Here is a 21,408-nt window from a genome sequence, read left to right on the forward strand (position 1 = left end):
GATAAGTTTAATTAGTATAATTATGATAGATTACATTTGAATGTATAAGTTTGGTAAGAGTTTATATAGTATAGACTTATAGTTTAATTATATATTTAGTTAAATTTAATTTAATTAAAATCTTCGAAAATATATGATTCTTGATTATGAGAGATGTTCGCGTTTTTATAATATGTTATACTTATACAATTGCAAATTATGAATCTTTTTGAGATTTCAAAGTTTGTCTTTTTCACAGGCTAATCTACCATTGGATCAGCACTCGAAACACGGTAGCCGCGTGCCGTGTTTTACGATTCTCGCGATTGCAGAAAGGAAAGGTAAAAGAGGGTCCGTTGGCAAAGCCATAAAAATAGGGAAACCGAGATGCTGAGGAGGGTTGTTTGTGTAATTGATGGAAATAAGCGTACCACTTCCTACACGACGCATATAAATCGAAAAAGACTTTCGGTCCATTATGCCTCGGAATCCCTCCATTTCCTAACTTATCCATCTACCGATCTGTCGGATCTTGTCGCTACAAAATTTTGATTTTTTTTTTCGCATACATTTTTATTGCTTTAAAATTGTTGCGGTTGAATTTATTGCGGCTCACAGTTGTTTACATTTAATATATATTACATGTATTATATTATTTACGTTATTTATATCAGATGTTATGGTAATACTGGCCAATATTTTCATTTTTGCATTTTTTATATAATAAATTTTGTATACAAAAATCGAAAAAATCCAATATGTGAAAGAAAATAATATTTTTTTAATTTTTCGGTTAAATTCCTAATTTTGTAATTAAATATACGCTACACACATTAATCTACCCTGAATAAAAATAAAAAAAATTATGTTAGCTTTTACTGGTAGATAATAACTTTCTCGCAATACTCGCAATGTAAGGAAAAGAGAATTAACAATACACGAATTAAATGTAACAATACCGTCAACCAATTTCCACGGGAAGTGTAAGCGGCGTGCGTGCAAGCGTGTACTCATAGTTTTTACCAGGCTAATCTCCCATCTTAGATTCTTAACAGCATTTGCATTTACGATACATGCAATGTAATGTCGACGATTACGAGACTCTGGAATTATCTCCGTAGCAATTGTAGTAATTATCGCTCTGCTCTTCACCGAGGCCTGTGGGGTGAATCGCCCGTGATTTGTCTGTTTTCGGCAGCCTGGCATTTGCATCTCGATTGCCATTCTTATCGGACCCCGGTAATCATGCTAGAGACGATTTGCGATCACCTCCTTGTTCAAATTGTGGATATCACGAATTTTGCCGCAGTGCGGTACATTAGGACCAATTAAGGGGATGAAAAGTTGAGAAGAAATGAGATAACCGAGGGTAAAAAAAATCTGAAGAATTAACTTTATAATAATATCTAACATCTAATCTAAAAATTATTTGTTACTGAACTATCAAGTGTCTCTGAAAATATTACTTACAAAATAAATTTTTGTATCAACCCCAGACCTACAGATGTATAAATATTTAATAAAGTTCGTCTCAATCTACGTATATAATAAATAATGAACAATAAATGCGAATTGTGTGTGAAGGTGCGAGCATATTTTTAAAGTGTTTTTCGGCGTAAAAGTAAAGTAACGTTATGAAGATGATCTCGGGGATTCATTATGAATTCCGGCAACGAAGACTTCCGCTTTTCCGCGTCGTGATTACTTCAGGTCTGTGGCCATTTTTTCTAGCTGGTTCAATGGAAGAACGGCGAGAAAAAGTTGGAGCGTGTACACAATAGCGTCTTACCACCTCGCCGCGGTAATAAAAGGAGTCGCGTATACATGATATATTTTCCGTGGCGGTCTCGCTAAAAGCCATTAACGCTTGAAAAAGTTTAAGCACGCTCTATTGTTAATTTCCTAACGTCGTTGTCGGTAGTCGTAATTTCGTTGCATTACTCGAACAATCGCGCAATGTAATGTAAACACATTAAGAGCATTATGCAAAGTGTTTAAATGGTGTATTGACTTAATGTATATGGTTTTAGAACTATTTTTAATATTCAATAATTCTTCAATACGTATAAAGAATATAACATTTTTTAAATAAAGTATTTTATAAAGTACGAGGAAAAACTGAGCAGAGAGCCACTTGTCTCACCAGTTTATGATTTTTTTATTTCATGAGAGAGAAAGAGAGAGATCGGATGACCGGATTTTAAGAGGATTTAGGTGAGATGAATCTCAAGATTATTACTTAGAACGGGCATTTTACGCTTTCAAAGGTATGCTGGATTAAAAATTGTCTATATATGTATACAGGCATTGACATACTAAATTTTAAAAGAAATGCTCGTAGAATATTCTACGTTGCTTTTTCAAAATTTTATTATTACAATTCTTTTCTTCTCTCTAAGATGTCACAGAGTCGCAATTCGTTCTTTTAGATGCAAAATCATGTTTGTCATATTGCAAATGTGTCTATTTCGGTGTGTGACTTGTTGCAAATAGCATGCATGAATTGCGGAATTTCCAGGCAGAGCATGGCACTTCTTGCTCCCATTATCGAAGCAAATTGGTTGTATAGCTGAGATCTGGAGAAACCATTACGTTTTTTATTTTATTTCCGTATCTTACGTATCTTATTTAAAATAAAGTTTTTTAAAACCGTATTGTTCACTGTTATACAGTAATTTTTGGATAATAACACTGCAATCGGTGAATTATACACGTTCTTATCGAGGATCGCGGACTCTGAATAAGAACGCTGTGCACTCCGTCTCTCCTCTCTAGCGGCTGTTTCGAGTCCTTATCTTCTTTAAAGTCCTGATCCTTCGCTCGTCCTGCGGGTGTTTAACGCCCGCAGGTATATAGTTTCGTATATTACTTCGAGATGCTCACTTCGAATTTCATCCGGTACGAATTAAAGCGGTTACAGTAATAAAAAAAGCGCAGGTACATGAAATTCAAATATCTGCTGTTTTATAAATTTGATTTCCACATTATACAAAAATGAAAACAATAATTTTAACTCAATGGCGTGTTTATATTGTTTGATATTTGGCGATTCCATATTTTTTCACGTAACCGTAGATATGTTCCCAAATGTTCACTTCGTATCAAGAATAAGTTAGCAAAAAGAATTGGCGGCGCAGTGAGTACAGTTAAACACGGAAACTGATTGGTGTGATAGTACCGACCCTGAAATGACACACGGCGTTTGCAGACGAGCGCAATCTCGACGTTCAAAGTCAACAATGATATGAGGTTGATTGTGATATGCAAATGGAAGATCAGTGGAAAGGCATAGGAAGGGGCGTGGTGGTAAATTAATGAATATTTATTGGTCCCGTTTGGCGACAGTAAAGTATAGCTATATATTGGTACTTCGCCGGACGCATCGATTAAACGTATAATTTTCGAATTAAAGCCCCGCGATCGTATTAAATAGTTGCCTCATGCAAATACGAAACGAAATGCATATTTTATACTTCACCCCCTTTGACCCATTTTTCGTTGTTTTCGTTCATACAGTTTAGTTCCAGTTTATAAATATAGTTAAATGCACTCTAAAAAGTAGAATCTCAAATTTCAGAGCGTTAGATATTTGAAACAGGTTTGAAAAAAATAATTATTCTTAAAAAAAACAGTCTAAAACTTTCCGGAGAGAAGTCTACGAAGTTTGTTTAAATAATTTACTAATTTACTGTTGACTTTACTCACTCATATTAGCAGCGAAAGGTTTATTCTTGAAAACTCTCTCTTCTTCATTTAACACCGATTTTCAGAATCCTTGGATAATCCCGTAGTCTCAACTCGCCGGTACGGATTTAGCAAAGATACAAATAATCCTTTTGGGCAAATCAATCACCTACAAACTATTTATCATTCACTTCACTTCGCGACGTTAGTCTCTTCCAAAAACAAGAAACCAAAAACGCACGCGCCTCCCAGCGATCTGGATCGATTCAATTCTACAGATTTCTTTCGCAGTAAAGCGCGTTTTCCCCGTGGTTAGACACAATTCTTGACTCCGCTCCTCCGGGAGAGGAAGATTCACTCGCGGGGCTTTCTGCAGAATCGATTATCGCGGACGTGTTCGCCAACTGTCAGAGGATTTTTTCGTTCCTGATTTGCCAGTGGTTAATCCATCACGCTTCGCGCGAAGCGGGGCGCGAAGAAAACCGCGCGTGGCGAATCGAAGATGGCGCGCGGCCTCAAAGAACGCGCATTAATTCAACGCCAAAGATCATACGTTGACAAATGCGTGTCGGCTAAATGAAAGAAAAACAGAGCGCGTCTTATGTGCAGCACGCGTGCGCAGTTATAAGCGCATTTTAAACAAACTTATTTTATTATCACACGTGCAAAAAATTAATACATCAAATTTAATAGATTTTTTTATATTTCTGTGTTTATCACACATTTTTATTCAAATGCTATTTGTTTTTAAATATTTTCATTAATTTATATCGCTATATAATAAGTGTTATTCTATCTGCTCGTTCGTTTGTTTGTTCATTTAATTACAATGGTTTCTGAAAGCAACAAAATACACATGCATGCGAAATATCATATTACAAAAAGTGCGTTATGTTTCCACGAAAGGAAAATATCAGAAAATGAAAAGTAATGCTCGTTGTGTCAATACCGTTTTATATATCGATAGGATAAAAGTATAACAAGAGAAAGAGGATTTTAAATATTATTAATTATATATTTTTTAAGTGTTTTTATTAAAAGAGCAAATTAATATCCAATTTTTGTAATAAACATTAAAAAAATTTTAAAATTGATATAGACAGTTGTTAAAAATGTCATTCATTTTTATATAATTTGATAAGTTAAAATAAAAGTGTTTATTTATGTACTTTCTGCTGAAGATATTGGAAGACCCCAAAAATTGAAACTTAATTTACCGTTTAAAGGATAAAATAAAGCAATGTACGATGACAGTATAATGCTGATGCATCGCTGACACCTGATCCTTCGATCAATCCTTCTTAAGGATCGCCCCGGGGGCGTATAAATTCTTGGATGTCTTTCCCGCGCGACGTTGATGAATAACGCGTTTATCACGAAAATACAAAACGGGTGTCAAAACAGAAACACAGTCGCGAAGCCGCGTGTGCGTGAAAGCCGGGACGTCGCGGGACGACCTTGCCGTGTGGATGGTCCTTAAAGGGGAGGACACGATTTCGCGCCACGAAGATTCGCGTGACTAAATTCGCGTGAAGGAGAGAGATCGAGTGAATGAGGGAACGTGTCCAATTAACAGAGATTTATTAACCCGACAAATTCTCTTATCGAAATTAACCTTAATTAAATGCTAACGAATTAGCTTTCCGTTCTCTTTCGGCGCGTATGTTAATGCGAGTGTGTTGTATTGTATATTTATTAAGAGCTGTTTATATCCTGCTTCGTCAGATGTTGAGTAATTACTACGATTAATTTTACGACCTAATTTGACAGTTTCTACAGTCACTTACGGTTTTGCAATTTTGCACCCATTCCAATGTTTGTTTTGTCATAATTTGTTTATACTTGAATATGCACTCTTTCTTCTAAAGATGACGGTTGACAATTAATAATTATCATTTTAAGTATTCTAATCCTTCAATCTTCTGGTTAGTTTTTTTGATCGACGTTATAACTCTGTTAGGTTTACCTTGTTTACGTAGACGATTCGTCTTTAAAGCAGTCGCGAAGAGAACTTCTATTTTAATAGCATAATCCTTACGCTTTTTCATTTTTTAATTTTTAAATATATGTGAACAAGTTTAAAAACATTACTTCGGAACAATTGTAAAAAGTTGGCCAATGCTTCCAATTGTTGCTCTTATGCACCTCTTTGTCACAACGCTACTGAAGTCTCTTTCAGTCTGAATTCACCGGTTTTAACATCATACGCATCCACAATAAAGTACACTGAAGGACACTTGAATAAATTCCCCCAAATCGCGTATCACAATCACATTGTACTCCTCATCCGTTTCCAATCGCGCGCGAGCCTAAAATCAGGACCCGGCAAACGTAGGGTTGGTTCTCCAACGAGGGGGGAGGGGGGCCCCGCCGCAAAGAGGCCCCGGCGTAGTAAGATCACTTTACGTGGTGGTTACTCGGCTGTCCTTGTCGGTGATAGGTGAAAGAACAAGAGGAGATGTACTTGGCGCGAGATCTAGCCGAGAGTGGTACCACCGGCCACTGAAGAAGAAGTGTGCTGTGTGCGGATCGCACACGGCCGGGCGAAACAAAGACAGGAGAGTTGAAATGGTAAGGGACAGCGGAGAGACCGAAAGAGAAGTAGAAGGAGGACGAGGAGAGAGAGAGGGGGGAGAGATACGCCGCGTCCTTCGTGATGGGAGGGAGACAGAGGTCCGTCAAGGGACCCACAACCCGAAAACATGGCCATCTGGGCCTCCTCGATCGTCCTTTCTGCTCCTTTTTCGGTGCCCCCCCTTAGCCAGAACTACAGTGTTTATCGCGTTCACTTATCTGGTCACTCACTCATTCAATTCAAAACACTTGAATATTTTCTGCCAATCAAAAAAAAGTAAATATATAAATATACAATTAAAGAGAAACTTGGAATACATTATCAATTAAATTATGCACTTTTAATTAGTGGCGGTACGAAGAAATACAGGGCATAAAAAATACAGAAATCAATTTAAAAAAAAAAAAAACATTTTAGAACGTATGTACTGTAAGAATTTTAATTCTAATGTCTACAAGTAGAATATATATTTTTATGCTTTAATTTTTATTGGATAATTTGCAGAGTTTTTCAATTTTGAAGATTTAAACGTTTTTAGGGACGATCAACCATTTACCAAAGTAAAATGGTGATTATTTAAATGGCAAAGTTCAAATGGCTCCTGCAATGACGCAGCAAGAAAATTAATCTCACGCCGTTACTCGGAGGACTAATCTTTTCGGGTGACACGTTGATCCTGAGGTTGTACGGGTCATCCATGAATGATCGCTCGACAATTGCTTCGTCTATGGCGAAGGTCGCGAGCGAAACAGCCGATTGAAGACTTTCCTGCACCATCATCACCCTCGCCTTGGGTCCTAAGGCATAATGCGATTATAGTCTTTTACCGCGATAATATGAACATCAAGCAGTAACGATCGTTGACAAGGAAATGTGGACAAGTATTAAGCCTAGAACCATTACTGTCTGTCACCTTTCCGATGAATAAAATCTGATTTTTAAGAATCAGAACGGAAAGTACCCAAAAGCTCAATCTACCTGAAGAAATAAAATGTAGGAGAAAATAACAGGAAATAAAAAATGCAGCTATTGTAAAACAATATGTTAAATTAGCTATAAGGTAATATACAAAATGAAAAATGTAACTTTAAATGTAAAAAATAAAATTATCTTTTAAGATTGTTTAGTACATAAATTGGTAAAAATCCCAGCATAAGAGGATTATATCCGAGAAGAGAGACACGTCACTTCAAAAGTCACTCGGTTATATTCCTACTAATTGTCTTGATTAAACAAATAATGATTAACATGACAAGTAATAAGATAGGACCGTAACTTTTTACACTCCCCTGATGTATTGCTACTGTTTGCGGACAACGACGAGCTGCCCTCACCGAGGGACTTGTATTATAGTAAACGAGACATTGGTGGTAGGCTGCCAGTCAGGAATGCCCCTGCTTCTCTTTCTCTCTCTCACTTTTTCTCTTTACTTGCTCCCTCTTCCTGTTCCTTGCACTCTTCTTCGCGGCCGATGTTCGAAGCTTCGTCGCGTCCGCGTTTCCTACCGTCGAGCCGTCGCGGAACCCCTAATGAAAGCCCTTTCCCCGACCACCAATTAACACCCAAGTGACACCCAAGGGATCCAGCACGTCCTAACAAGGACGAAAATAAAAGCATCCTTCAAGTTTAATTCTCTTGTGGTCTTCCAATAACAGTAATTGCCTTACAATTAATTTATCCGTTACACTTTCAATAATCTACACAATCTTCAAATTATATTCTAAAAAGTTTTATTAACAACCAATATTGGTATTTATTAACAATTTTTAATGTTTTTAACTGATTTTTTAAAGAATATTATTAATTACATAGACAGTATAAAAAAAACAACAATCCAGAGTCGATATCTCTATAGAATTTAATGATTAAAAAAAATAAAACAGCATAATAATTTGAAAATAAAAAAATATATCAATAAAACAGTGGTGTTTCTAATTTACATAAATTCAAGAACATTTTTAAAACTAAATAAATAATAAATAAAATACGCAATGTTTCAGAACTCTAAAATGTTTACGATTCAAAATATTTTTATATAATGTAAAGAATGTGTTCTCTTATATGATGTACAGAGTAAAACAGAAGCAATTGTGAGGAGTGTAAGATCAATATAGAGATGCGGTAGGCATAATTGATAAGACGTTATTGGAATGCTTAATGCCGTTAATCCGCTCAGCGTGTTAATTCTCCGCGCAACGTGACAACTTGTGACGCGCAGCGCGCTCGTTATGACGAGCTGACTATCTCTTATGGGGACACACGATGATAATTCAATTACGGTCGGGTACACATGTTGAATAGTTTGTGCGCGTGAATATTGGTTTCGCATGCAGAACGGGGACGGGACCACACATGCCTATATTTACCCTAAATAGATAACGAATGCGTACCTTGTAAAAGTACGCCTCGAGCGACGTTTAAGGCGATCCGCGCTAACCAGATTGATATAACAGCTGTTCGTAGATAAGCGCAGGAACCATTTATATGCGCATCATCGACGCCCTTTCACTCGAATCCTTTTCAAATATGAAAATTTCTCTCGAGCAAGAAAGGTTCTTTTCCGCAATCCTTCATGATCTTTTAGATATTTTTTTAACAATCCCTCTTTTGTGGAAGAAAAAAGATGGAGAAAGTTTATCTTGGGATGCAAAAATTTAACTAAAATTTTATAACTTAAATTGAAGAAAAAATTTGATGCGAATAAAAATCTAAAAATCTCTTAAATTGTTATTATATCTTCATTAAATAACATAAAAGTGCGAAAAATAATTTGTATTAATCTATATTGGCGAAAGAAACGAGAAGGTTTAATAAACGCTAAATTCGGAAAAATTTATGAAATATCAGTGGCACGTTAAATTTTCTTACACTACATTTAACTGAAAATGGATAATAACCAATTTTGTTTTGGCTATATTATTTTCTCTGAGCGTGGACTGCATTCATTAAAATACAAAGGTTTCTGCATATTAACGAGCAGATATCATATCAAAGTTACCTATTTTGTTTGATAATATCGCTACAAATTAATTTGAATTTTGCAACGTAGGCATACGTTGAATAAAAACGTATCATTAATTCCGTTTTATAAAATTATAAAATATTACGTAATTGTATGAATTGTTTCCGCGGTGAATAGAACCACAATTCACAAATACATTTAATTAACTAATTATAATTATGTAGTTATAATTAGTCAGTTTTTCGATACCAAGTTTTCCGAATGTTTTATATATGACTTCTTTTAGATTTTCCGATATTTTAATTAAGGTAATTACAGATTTTGGAAATAAATCTTCTTTGAGATTAATATATGCAAGATCGTATTTTAAAAGGAATTAGAAAAACATTTTGGCACTATATAAAGGATACTTTAATAATTGTACTATCATACAAAATTAAGATAAAGTTTAAGTTGTTGATCTAAAAATCGCTCGCACAGAGAATGAATAACATATTTTACATTCTTCCTATTATTTATTCTTTGTTATTATACACGAGTAATCCGAAACTTTAACTTTTCATCTTCCGATCTGTCTTTTTGTTACGTGTACCTTCCAAAGATGAAGCAGATTATTATACATTATATGAGAGAACCCTTTTGTATATACATTTATCCTTCTAGTTGAAAGGTATCAACAGTCGATATGAGACAAGCGCCTTCAATAAAGCAGAATATGCTTTCTCGAAATCAGAGAGAAGCCTGTAGTGCGATTCTGTAACTCGTTATGTGTTCATAACGACAGTTGCGCAGCTTTTTTATCATATAATAGTATACCTGCGCAACTGAGGCGCAACTGTCATTATGAGCACATAACGACAGCATAACGAGTACAGAATCGCGGCTCTAAAGCCCCTTGCACAATAGGCGATAGCGATAGCGATAGCGACAGCGACAAGGTTGCCGACAAAGCTATACCTTTGTCGGCAACTTTGTCGCTGTCGCTATCGCTATCGCTATCGCCTATTGTGCAAGGGGCTTAAGAGAGGCCATCCCAGCCTTTTTCGTTAAGGCCCTGTACGCTACCGCCAGTACATCCATTTTCGAAATTGGTACTACATAGCAACGTTCATTTTCCGACACTGCCGATAAAACATTTTGGTGCGCGTCCGTGCTACATCTGCAAATGTAGTAGTGCTATAACACCAATACATTTGCAGATGTAGCGCGGACGCACAAGTTGTACTGAGATTTTTAGAATAAAGGTTAGATAAGTTTGAAAAGGAACGAGTTTGAAAATCTGGAATCTCATCTCGTATTCTTAATCAATCACTTCTGGCATTCCGACTCGCAGTTTCCGCTAACAAAAGCGTGGCGATCTGTGCTGGCGGGGCGCTGACAAAGAGTGTGGCAAACCGGTGCTTTCGCTGCCGAAAGCGTGGCGATTACGGGGTTTTGGTTTCCAGAAAAGACAATGATCATGATAAATTCCCGAAAGTGAATTTGACTTCTACGCTGACGATCTGAGTTGGTTTTAAGAGCGCTGCCGAAGAGTGTGGCGAGCTTAAAATTTATTTTCATGAACGCGGCTGAATGACGAAGAAAGAAAGAGCTAATTTTTCCAAGCTCGTTCCCTTGGCAGTGGTTTCGCTAGATAGTAGATAGGGACAGTGGGAATTTCGTTAATCTATTCATGCGCGTCACTAATTATAGATGACGAGGCATTTGGCTACTGTTAAGAGAGTCATAGATACGACCGCACCGGGTGGTCTGGGGGGGGGGCGGTTAGCCGCCCCAGGATCCTCCCAGTTTACCCGCGCTTGCTTGAATTTCTTCACGTTGACATTCAGAGCACTGGGCAGAAATCACATGATAAATTTTACAATGGACGCGTCGGAAGGAAAGTTTCTAGCGTATATAATGTGGCTGAGTAACTCCGCCTGTTGCGCATCGGGTTGGTGAGTCAGAAATTTTTTTTATACTATGGGGTAACGAATCTATGATTAATTAAATATAGAGCAAATGTATCTCAATGCATGTCAAATTATGACAATAAATTATAGTATAAATTTATTGCATCTCCTAGATTTGTTGCCTATTCTATATGTAATTATATTTTATATACATTTTATATATACACGAACGTCACATACATTTTTGTAGAAAAAAAATTAAAATATCTTCTTAATTATTTTGCTTCCTCATAGAGGAAGCTTTGTAATGGTGAAAAAATTTTTTTTCGAGATTTTGATGGAAATAGGTTTAGAATGTTCTAAAATGTCGAAAAATCATATTAGTAAAAAATGTCCGGAAGTATGTATGTATGTATGTGTGTGTGTGTGTGTGTGTGTGTGTGTGTGTGTGTGTGTGTGTGTGTGTGTGTGTGTGTGTGTGTGTGTGTGTGTGTGTGTGTGTGTGTGTGTGTGTGTACGGATTTTTGTACACGCATCTACTTCTACAATTTTTTAGATACCAGTTTGAATTTTTGCACACAAATAGAGTATTATAGAAAGTATGTCCTCCTCAAATTTTATTGAAATCGGTCTACCGGTATAGATTTTATGCAGAAAAAGGATATGCAGATCCTTTTTTTGAAAAATGTGTTTTACGCTGCCGCTTTCTCAATATTTGAGATAGCGATTTATTTTTAATTTTATTATATTTTCCAGTTTTTTTTCTACCCCTATTTCATATATAATTCATTAAAATTTGATTGATCAGATCTCGTATTACACACATTTGAAATTTCGAAGAATTCGTACATACATAGAAGCTTTATAAAACTTGATCTGATCAACCAAATTTTACCCAATTATATATGAAATAGGGGTAGAAAAGACTGGAAAATATAATAGAATTAAAAATAAATGGCTATCTCAAATATTTATAATATCGGGCTGATTTTTTTTATCGATAAAGTATTGTTTTAGTTTTAAGTGGACAAGTATTTTTAGTATTTTTTAGTGAATGTATATAATTATTTACGCAGTCCCCAAAAGAGTTAAGTGTGAAATCAGAACCTTTGCTAACAAAGCTTCCTCTATGAGGAAGCCAAAACAAATAAATACCGATAATTATACCTCGAATAAAATAAAAACTTGCACACTTAGGAACTATGAGGAAGCAATGTGCAAGTTTCTACTTGCACAATTAAAAACTACGAGGAAACAATGTGCAAGTTTCTACTTGTTGTAATTTATCTTCTTATTGTTTTTCTTATGTATACGAACAAAAATTATACAAGAGAAAGACACATATTTTATTTTATATATAATAAATAGTTATTTGTGCAACAAGTGCTGTAATAGCCTCTCGTGCGTCAACTCCGCACCCGTGAATTTTCATCTTCACGCACGGCTTGCACACCCTATTTTATGTTGCAAGTGCGTGGAAGGTGGTCTATCACAGCACGCGTAGCGTGCGTGATAGACCACTTTCCACGCACGTGTTACATAAATACTTTTTCTCTCGGGGGGAATGGAGGATACATGAATATAATAAGCAAACAAGCAGCATATCCATGTATATCGTTATGTATTTACAATTTGACAACAAAATGTTAAATATAACAGGTAGCCTCGCTCTCGGCCGGAAAGTATAATCGAGGTATCGTTCTAGGAGAGCGCGAGGCCAGAGAGAGCTAAAGGTCTCACATAAATATAATAATATCCGTCATATAATAATTTATTACAATGTGTAATATGTGTATAATATATATAATATATGTTATTTAAATTTCTTAAACATCTGCTTAACTGTCCGACATATTTTTTTTCTTTTTCCTGTCTTCTTTCTCTCCCCAACGTCTTCGTCTCTCGCTCACGTTTAATTACTATTACCAGCTTTGTTCCTTAATTTTTAATATATTCGGATTGTCCCGTACTTGATGATAATATCGTACAAACGCCCACAATATTTACTTTTTACGCTTGCGAGTGCTGATAAAAATTCACGTTCGGCGATACGGCGTATTTTTTCTTTGTGTGTGTGTTATTTTTTTTTTCAAAATTCCAATCACGAACGCATATCTGAATCGTTTCGCCATTATTTCTGTCAGACATCACGGCTCCAGGATATTTTTACATTCTTCCTTCATCCACGTTTTTTTTTATGAGCAGGTTGTTTTTGCAGCCAATTTTGGGATCTTTTCGCTCTACGAACTCGAGTTTAGTTCAAATTACAAAAGTATAAGATCCTTCTAGGACGGTAAGATCCTTTTTGATTATGAGGACCCAAGGATTCAAGGATTTCAGGAGCTAACTAAGCCACTTCGTGGCCGCGATCGTCTCGTTTTGCTCAGAAAGCAAGTAAAATGCAACCTTCGACATCGTGTTTAGGTGCATATGTATAAAACTTTGACTTTCCTCTATCGATTATTAAAATGTAATGGTTCCTTTGCAAAGAAGATTTTGTTAACATTAAAATTTTATTTATCTTTTAATCTTTAAAATTAATCTTCAAAATTAAAACCTTTAAAATTATCGAATTGTTAATCTTAAAAACTTCAGTGAATTTATTTCATGTAAAAAGGAAACTTTTATTTTATTAGTAAATATAATTTTTGAAGCTTTCATTCCATTTTGCATTGATGTACGTATACTTCGTATAATATTTTTAAATAAATATATATCTTGTAAATCTCATGAAATATGAAAGGAATTGCAGTTTGGGTGGGTGTGTGAGCCTTCCATATTGATTTCTGTAGTCTTGTGGCAGTGTGTTACGCATAATGGTTTTACGTTAGTCTTTATTTTACACCTATATATATGTATATATTTATACAAAAAGAAAAGGATAATCACATACCATGTATCCGATGGAAGTTGAACTGTGAAGAATCTATACCACATGATTAAATACATCGGATCGTTTCGTGGTGTTTTTTTTTAATTTAGAGAAGAGTAACGGTTTCGAAGGAAAATCGACTTACGTCGTGAACGACATGTCTGAATGTAAAACACGTTATTCAACAAGGTTTATCGCTGTGTAAAAATTTCAAGACTTCAAAGGAAATATAAAAGATATGAAAGTATGAAGAATAACGCTTTGCAGGTCTCGTATTTAGTACAAAGAGACAATATGTCAGGGAGGAAATGAAGAAAATTAGAAACATTCCGTGACAACGATTTAAAATTGTCCGCGGTCTCTCTCGTTATACATATATATAAAACACATATGCGTGTAGATACGCGTACACGGAGAGGGTACGAAGATCATGCTATGTGCGTATCATGTATCGTAATTCATATGTGCAATACGTACGTTTGCAACGGAGCCGCCTGCATGGCAGTCGCATTAATCTGGAGCAACGATAACGAGCGATGTCGCATGCATCAACGATTCTCTTTCACAGTTAGTCCCAATTCGCGTACAGTATGGTTAAAAAACAGAATTTTACAAATAAACATAAGATTTGAAAGAAATTTGTATATAATTGAACATGCAATATAAGACCAAAAGTTTCGAGAATTCAAAAATCCATTCGCGTCGATGAACAGACTCACTCGTTACGCTCTCGAAATATTTGTCCTACGTTCGTTTTTCCCTAAATTACAACAACATGACGTCACGCGTGGATATCAGCACACCAACCGGGAAACAAAGTAATGAAAAAGATACGCGCGATGCAAATACACCTCTCTTAGAAAGTAGCAAACTTTGGCGTCCTTACGGTATATATAAATTCACGTTATGTACAAGGAACATCTAACATTGTAGTGGCTAGAGTATTTTTTTTTACATCTTCATCGCCGTCAATTTCATATTGAGCCGTCCACCACGTTTCTCTGGTCTTCTTTAAACGACTAGAGATTCTTCATTATCGACTAATTAGCGGAATGCATCGCTTTGATTCCTTCGCGCAAAATTTGATTGAAATTCCGATTGATTCAGGATGATCGCTTGATTCGCCATCTTTAATTCTCTCTTATGTGTTTCCGTAGATATTTACCAACGTCTATCGAATATTAAAGAGTTTTGAGCAATGCGCTGTTTATTTGTACTGCTTCTAAATGTTGACGAAATAACAGATTCTGCTTGGTTTCTGCTGACAATTTGCTGTCAGATTATAATCGGCTTTGCTGGCGAAACACGAGTTTAATGCGGGCGCAGATGATACCGAATCCGTTGCGACATCTGAGCAAATCTGCTGCCAATCTATTGCCATACGGGCAGTTTGCTTATACAGAGTGTAGAAATACATTCTAAGCTTCCTATCTTTAATTTAAGTAAAATTGAAGCAGACTTAAAGAACTCAGTGATTGTAGAATAAATTTGACATATCTGTAATTTGTATTTTTGCTCAGCTCAAGCAATATCTACCCTTCAAAATTCGTAACAGAGCGCATTTCGATGGGTTCTCTCTCTCTCTCTCTCTCTCTCTCTCTCTCTCTCTCTTTTTTATATTCGGTAGACCCGGCAATCTCGGTGCTTAACCATCCCTCAGCTGTGAGGAACCTCTCTCTCCAGCACCCCCCTCCGTTCGTCCGGAGCTCACGTTCCCTGGGACGTCCTGCGTCGACCCGTCGAAATGTTCAACGGCGGCCACTTTCAACAGGTCTGCGCGACGAACTTGCCTAGAGCAAGGTCGACGCCGTGAGGACATCTGGGACGACTGGCTTCGGAGGGGGGTCCAAGCATCACACTCGCATCTCGCTCATCGTTGCCTGCGACACGCGACTGGAGACCGTCGCGCTCTGCAGAAGAGGCTGGTTCTCCGGCGGACTCTTCGCCCTGGGCGGCGGCGGAGCCCGTGGAACAGTCAAATGGATGGATCCGTTTGGAGGACCCTGAAAAAAAAATATATAACGGTCAGTTCTTAGAATTTATTTTGTAAAAAAATGTTTTTTTTTTAATACTAAAAGAAAAAAATTAAATTGTTGATTTATATCAATTACGAAATATTTGTAACTTGTAACCATATTATTATTTATTTCCAGATAAAAAATTTCGTTATGCTTTTAGAGCGCAACATGATTTGTAATCTTATTAAAGAAGTTTATAAAGTCAAATATAATATATGCAGGGCAGTAGCGGCGCCTTGCTGTTTTATGATATTACAATTTTGATTATACGTTATTACGTCTTATACTTTAGATACTAAGTCTTTGAGCTCGGAAAGTTTGACAGACTGTATAATGTACTTTATTAGAGAAAATACTACTGCATGAAGAATTATTAATCTTGTATCATGTACGTGATCATTTACTCTATTATGTTTTTCATATGTTCTTCGTGCACTGTAATATTATAAATTTCAATAAAATGTAAATATATATATATATATATATAAATATATATAATAAGAAAATAATGTAAAATAAATAAGTTACTTTTCAAAAATTTAATTACACCGTTCAACAGAAGAACATTAGAATAATAATTATTACATTAATTTAACTTATATATAATTCTTTTATAATTAACCGACATAAAAATAAAGCTTCAAGCTGCTTACTTGAGTTTGCGTGTTTATGTCTTGAATGACTGAGGCTCGAGGAAGAGTGGCGTGTTGCTGCTGATGCTGTTTTTGGTAATGATGTTGATGAGGCAGTGTATGAGTTCCTTGGCCTTGGAAAGGAACGCTGGAATCGTTAGGAGGACCTTTCATTACATTTCTGTAATAATAGAATTAAATAAAAAAAAAAATGATAATATTGCAATTTAACAAAAATTACAAAAGTTTCTATGTAATATTTTTTAAATAAAACAGCTACTTATATATTTTTCTTTTTTTTAAATTTTACAGATCAATGATAACGATATAATCGATAGATCAAGTAGCAAATAAGTAATAAGGAATCAGAATGACATTTCGATACCTTCTTAACATTTCATTCTCGACGTCGACAATCACTTGGCCGCCACCGGCGTAATGCGAGTGTGGAGGCGGTGGCTGTTTCAGTTCGGTGAAACCGCGAGGACCGCATTGTTGATTCAACATTTGTTGCTGCTGAAGGCTCTTCACCTCGAGCCGCGTTTTATCCCTTTGATAATAGACGCCGGCGAATATCAGGACATTTAGGATCAGCAGGCTGCAGCCGATTGCGATTGTCACGCTCAATGCTGTCGAGTACGCCGCGTAACTGCGATACAGAACAATTTCTTAATCAATATACTTTAACGCTGAAAAAATGTATTTTACTTCTCGTGAAGAAGTTAAAGTTTGAAAGACTTTATAGTGTTTTAAATAATATAAACGATAATAATTTACCGCGGTAATAGAAGTTAGAATTCTATCGAAATACAGTTTGTAATAAGTATATTTTTATTTTCCGTAACTATTATGTATAAGAGTTTCTCCAGAGTTTGAAGCAGAGCTGCCCGGCTACCACATATAGAGAATACCCATATGCAATTTTCATGGTTCTGAAATATTCCAGCGCGAAACCCGTGGCAACGTAATAACAACGTTTCGTCTCATGCCATTTTCTCATGGGCAAAGTTTTACTGGACGAATATATATGTTATAGCGTTGGGGACTGCCGATAGATTTCGAAACAAGTTAAAGAGCGGGAGTGCGCTTCAGCTTAGCGCGGCTGTTTACGGCACTCAGTTTTGCTGAATTTTTTAAGCGCGTTGCAGTGGAATAAAGAACGAGAATTTTGTCAAACAGCAGCGGTATATATTCTGGATTTGCAATCACGGTATCGTTTTGTTATATTATGCTGTTGTGTGTAGGAAAGACCGGGGCTAAGCCGACACTATTTTTTCAAAGGCAATTTTTAATATTTAATTAAAATTTTTAGGCAAATCTCTCTCTCTCTCTCCAATGGTATATATTTAAAGAGTGTTTCTTCAGGTACAAAATTGATTCAGGAAGTTTTGCTGTACGTCGCTTTGTTTTGCCACCAGGAAAGGAAAAGTGACGCGAAGACAAATTTTCAAATTGACAAATGCCGGGGTAAACTCGACACTTTGCCTGATCGACACAATTTGATCTGGAACTTATTTTTTATTGTTTGAAACTAAATATACATTTGTTTATCGTGTATTTAAAAAGTATACAAAAATTTGGAATTAAGTAAAACAATCATTGGAAATAATGAGAACAAAAATTTTTGAACATTCAATTATTTTCATCTAAACTCTGTCTGAAAAACAATTTATGCAAGTAAATTCGCGATTATACATGTGCGCACACATTTGTCATGGGCCATATGCTGCATTACAAGCATCGTTTATTATTGGGAACCAATAAAATAACGTGTCGACTTAGCCCCGAACGTCGTTTTTTACTTTTGTTACTCCAAAAATCTAAAAATTTTGAAAATATGCAAAAATTATTATCGGATTCGTATAAAGCATCGAATTTCCCATCAAAATCACTTAGATTCGCAATCGGTAGATTCGCAAGAGTAAAGCTCAATGAAAGAGTAGACATTTTCGAAAGATCAGAAAAATTACTTTTTACTATCAAAAACGCTTATGTCGCGTTGCAAAAAATTACACTATAAACTCAGAATGTTACCAAATTCCATTGATAATACTGGCACATAAAGACGCATTTACAGTATTAGGAAAGGCAAGTTTCTACGATATATTTAAATTGGCAAAAAGCCTAGTGTCAAGTTTGCCCCGTTGTCGGCTTAGCCCCGGTCTCCCCTACTGTTTCCTTTTTTTGGCAAATTCAAAAGTGTATTCTAGACAGAGAAGCTTTCATGTCACCGCTGTTTACGAAAGTACACCAGAGACTACGAAAAAGATTTTGATTTTCGTTGCAGTTGTTATTTATTTCGCTTGCTGCACAGATCTGTCTCGCATGCTCTGCAAACGCGCGCCATTCCAACTGAAAAATTGAAGCTCATCGTATTCGCTTATATATAAGGTGACGTTTGTCGCATTGATTCCAGATCGATGAAGAGAGATTTTTACAGTAAGTACTGTAAATTCGAAGAAATAACTTTTATATTGTGAATAATAAAAAATTACCCGGCGGCGTCCAAGCTGGCTAAGGTGTCGGTACTGGCATTATGGACGTTTTGAAGATTGGTGCCCGGGATAAGGCTGACGCATGTCGTGATGCTATAATCCGTCGTGGTTGGCGGATCCGTGCTAAGGTTCTTCCTCTTGAACTCTTCGCTGATCCTGCTGAGAGGATCTGGTCTCACAAAGCCATCGTATAGACTGGGGTCGCTATGGCCGCGGAACAAGTTGTGCCTGGAATCGACATCCTCCATTCCGGCGCGATGAAGTTCTGGGACGAGGCGCAGCCAGACCGACAGCTGATGCGCTCTATAATGATTCTTCATTTTCGGCTTTAGTCCTGTAACAGCAAAAACATCCGCGTACGACGCGCGTTAAAAAAAATTGAAATTTTAATCCGTTTCTTCTGAAAGAGCGCACGCTCTTATTAAAAACACAGATAGAAATGTTATGTAATAATTTCATATATTGTCAAAATTTAATTAAAATGTATTAAAAATGTAAAGATTAAAAGCCGAACAAGTAATAATTAATAGATGTTTTTAATAATTGTTAGAAAATACGTGTTTTAATATAAACGCAACTTTTAAATAAAAAGTATTTTTATAAAAGTATAATTACATGATGTAAAAAGTCCTATTACAATATTCATTATTGTAAGCATGTGTATTTTGCGGAATACACAGTATATATAAAGAACCGTAATGCCAATGAGAAACGGCATATTAGCGGTAAGGTGCATATCGCATTCCAAGTAATCCTGCGCAGTCTCCAGTTTTGCACGCTAATCTATTTCCGATGGCTTGGCTGCAGCTGCAGCTCCCAGGTTCACGGTTGATCTTGTTACAATGCGACGGGGCATGCAACTAGCTTGATGTTGCCAAATTCTATTTTATGGCTGCAGATCGAAAAGAGGTTCTTTCTTCAAGAATTCAACAAGACAGCTTTATCGACCGCCCTCGATAACTACTGATTTCTAGTTACAAAAAGTACTGTAGTACACACTAGATCTCTAATTAAGAAAATTAAACAATATCTCCAAGACAGAAATAATAGCAGTAGATTTACAGCGAGAAACAACGTAAGAAATTGTGCTAATTAAAATTTATATAGTTTTGAAAATGATATTGTTATGTGACTAGATCTCTAATTATTTCGTCCCGTTCTTCGTTATTCCGCTTTTTCAACTTGTCCATAAGTTTTTAGGGTTTGATTTCAGCAAGGTTTCGCTCTTGCGTTTGCAAGCAGCCAAAGGAATATCCCCTTGGTTTACTGCAGGTCTCATATACAGTTTATTTGCTTACGCGTCTATTTCGCTGATTCTAGCCAGCGCACTTGTTTTGCCATCGCTAGTTCCACCGTAAGAGACGCAAAACTCTTTGGAGCGCGCCGAATCGCGCGCGCGGGAGAGAGTCTTCAAAGGAACCCCTTTGATTTACGCTTCGCGGCAGCAGCTCGTTTAATATTCGCGGATGTTTTGAAAAGGATACGATCTCACTACGTGCGCCATATCATGCGATCATGTTCGATTACACTTTACAGAACGGAAATATAACGGGGTGGGCATTCCATCGATATATGAACGGAAGAAACATAGAATTTGCTCGATCACTTTCCTGCATCGTTTACCTCCACATATTGGATATAACGGCTGACTTAGGTGGAGAGAATTACAGCTATAGTTTTAGATATATCTGATGTTTAGTGATAGTATGTGCGGTGGGTTTGCACCGAATTGCAATCCTGAGACAGAAATCCTGCATACAGATTTCATCCCCCGGAAATCCGATTAGCATTATAGTTAGTTAGCTTGCAAGAGAAGATACAACATCACATACGAGATCTACGGGGAATGTAGTTAATTACTCGCTCGCGAGATAACGTATAAAGCGACTTAACAGATTTTTCGAAACGCTTTAAATTTTGCAAACGAACCGGTTTGATTTTTGTCGAGACCGTAGTGCTCGAAGAAGAGACTACCTTTGATCGCAAATAACCTTGCAGCAAGCGGCTTATTAACGAACTGCGTTCACATTGTTGTAGAAATTTGCTCGGAAGCTAAAGAAAGGATTACTTTAGTTAACTTTCCATATAATGCATGTGAAGAACTGTAACGACTTCAAGATACATAAAATATTTGAATATAAAACCGACATTTTCATCATAAAACAATGCATAACAAAACTCTGTATTTTATTAATATAAGATTATAAATATTTTAAATAATTTTTTTCAGTCTTTTTGAAAAGACTTAAAGACTTCTTTTAGGCTTAATTAATTATTCAATTTGTGTATTCAGAATTTA

General features: G+C 36.2%; 1 protein-coding gene across 1 annotated transcript in view; it reads right to left on the reverse strand.

Moving 5' to 3' along the window:
- Window positions 1-12,696: 12,696 nt before the first annotated feature.
- Nlg-4 (neuroligin 4) overlaps window positions 12,697-21,408 on the reverse strand; it is a 90,195-nt gene continuing 81,483 nt past the window's right edge. The window contains exons 7-10 of the mRNA XM_077419602.1: window positions 19,110-19,443; window positions 17,000-17,263; window positions 16,636-16,795; window positions 12,697-15,967 (exon numbers count right to left, since the gene is read on the reverse strand). Coding sequence (XP_077275728.1) covers window positions 15,818-15,967; window positions 16,636-16,795; window positions 17,000-17,263; window positions 19,110-19,443 — 908 coding nt within the window. The 3' untranslated portion in view covers window positions 12,697-15,817. The remainder of the gene's footprint in view (window positions 15,968-16,635; window positions 16,796-16,999; window positions 17,264-19,109; window positions 19,444-21,408) is intronic.

The sequence above is a fragment of the Temnothorax americanus genome, unplaced genomic scaffold (genome assembly GCF_048541705.1).
Source record: "Temnothorax americanus isolate GAGA-0224 unplaced genomic scaffold, ASM4854170v1 Scaffold57, whole genome shotgun sequence".
Taxonomy (NCBI): Eukaryota; Metazoa; Arthropoda; class Insecta; order Hymenoptera; family Formicidae; genus Temnothorax; species Temnothorax americanus.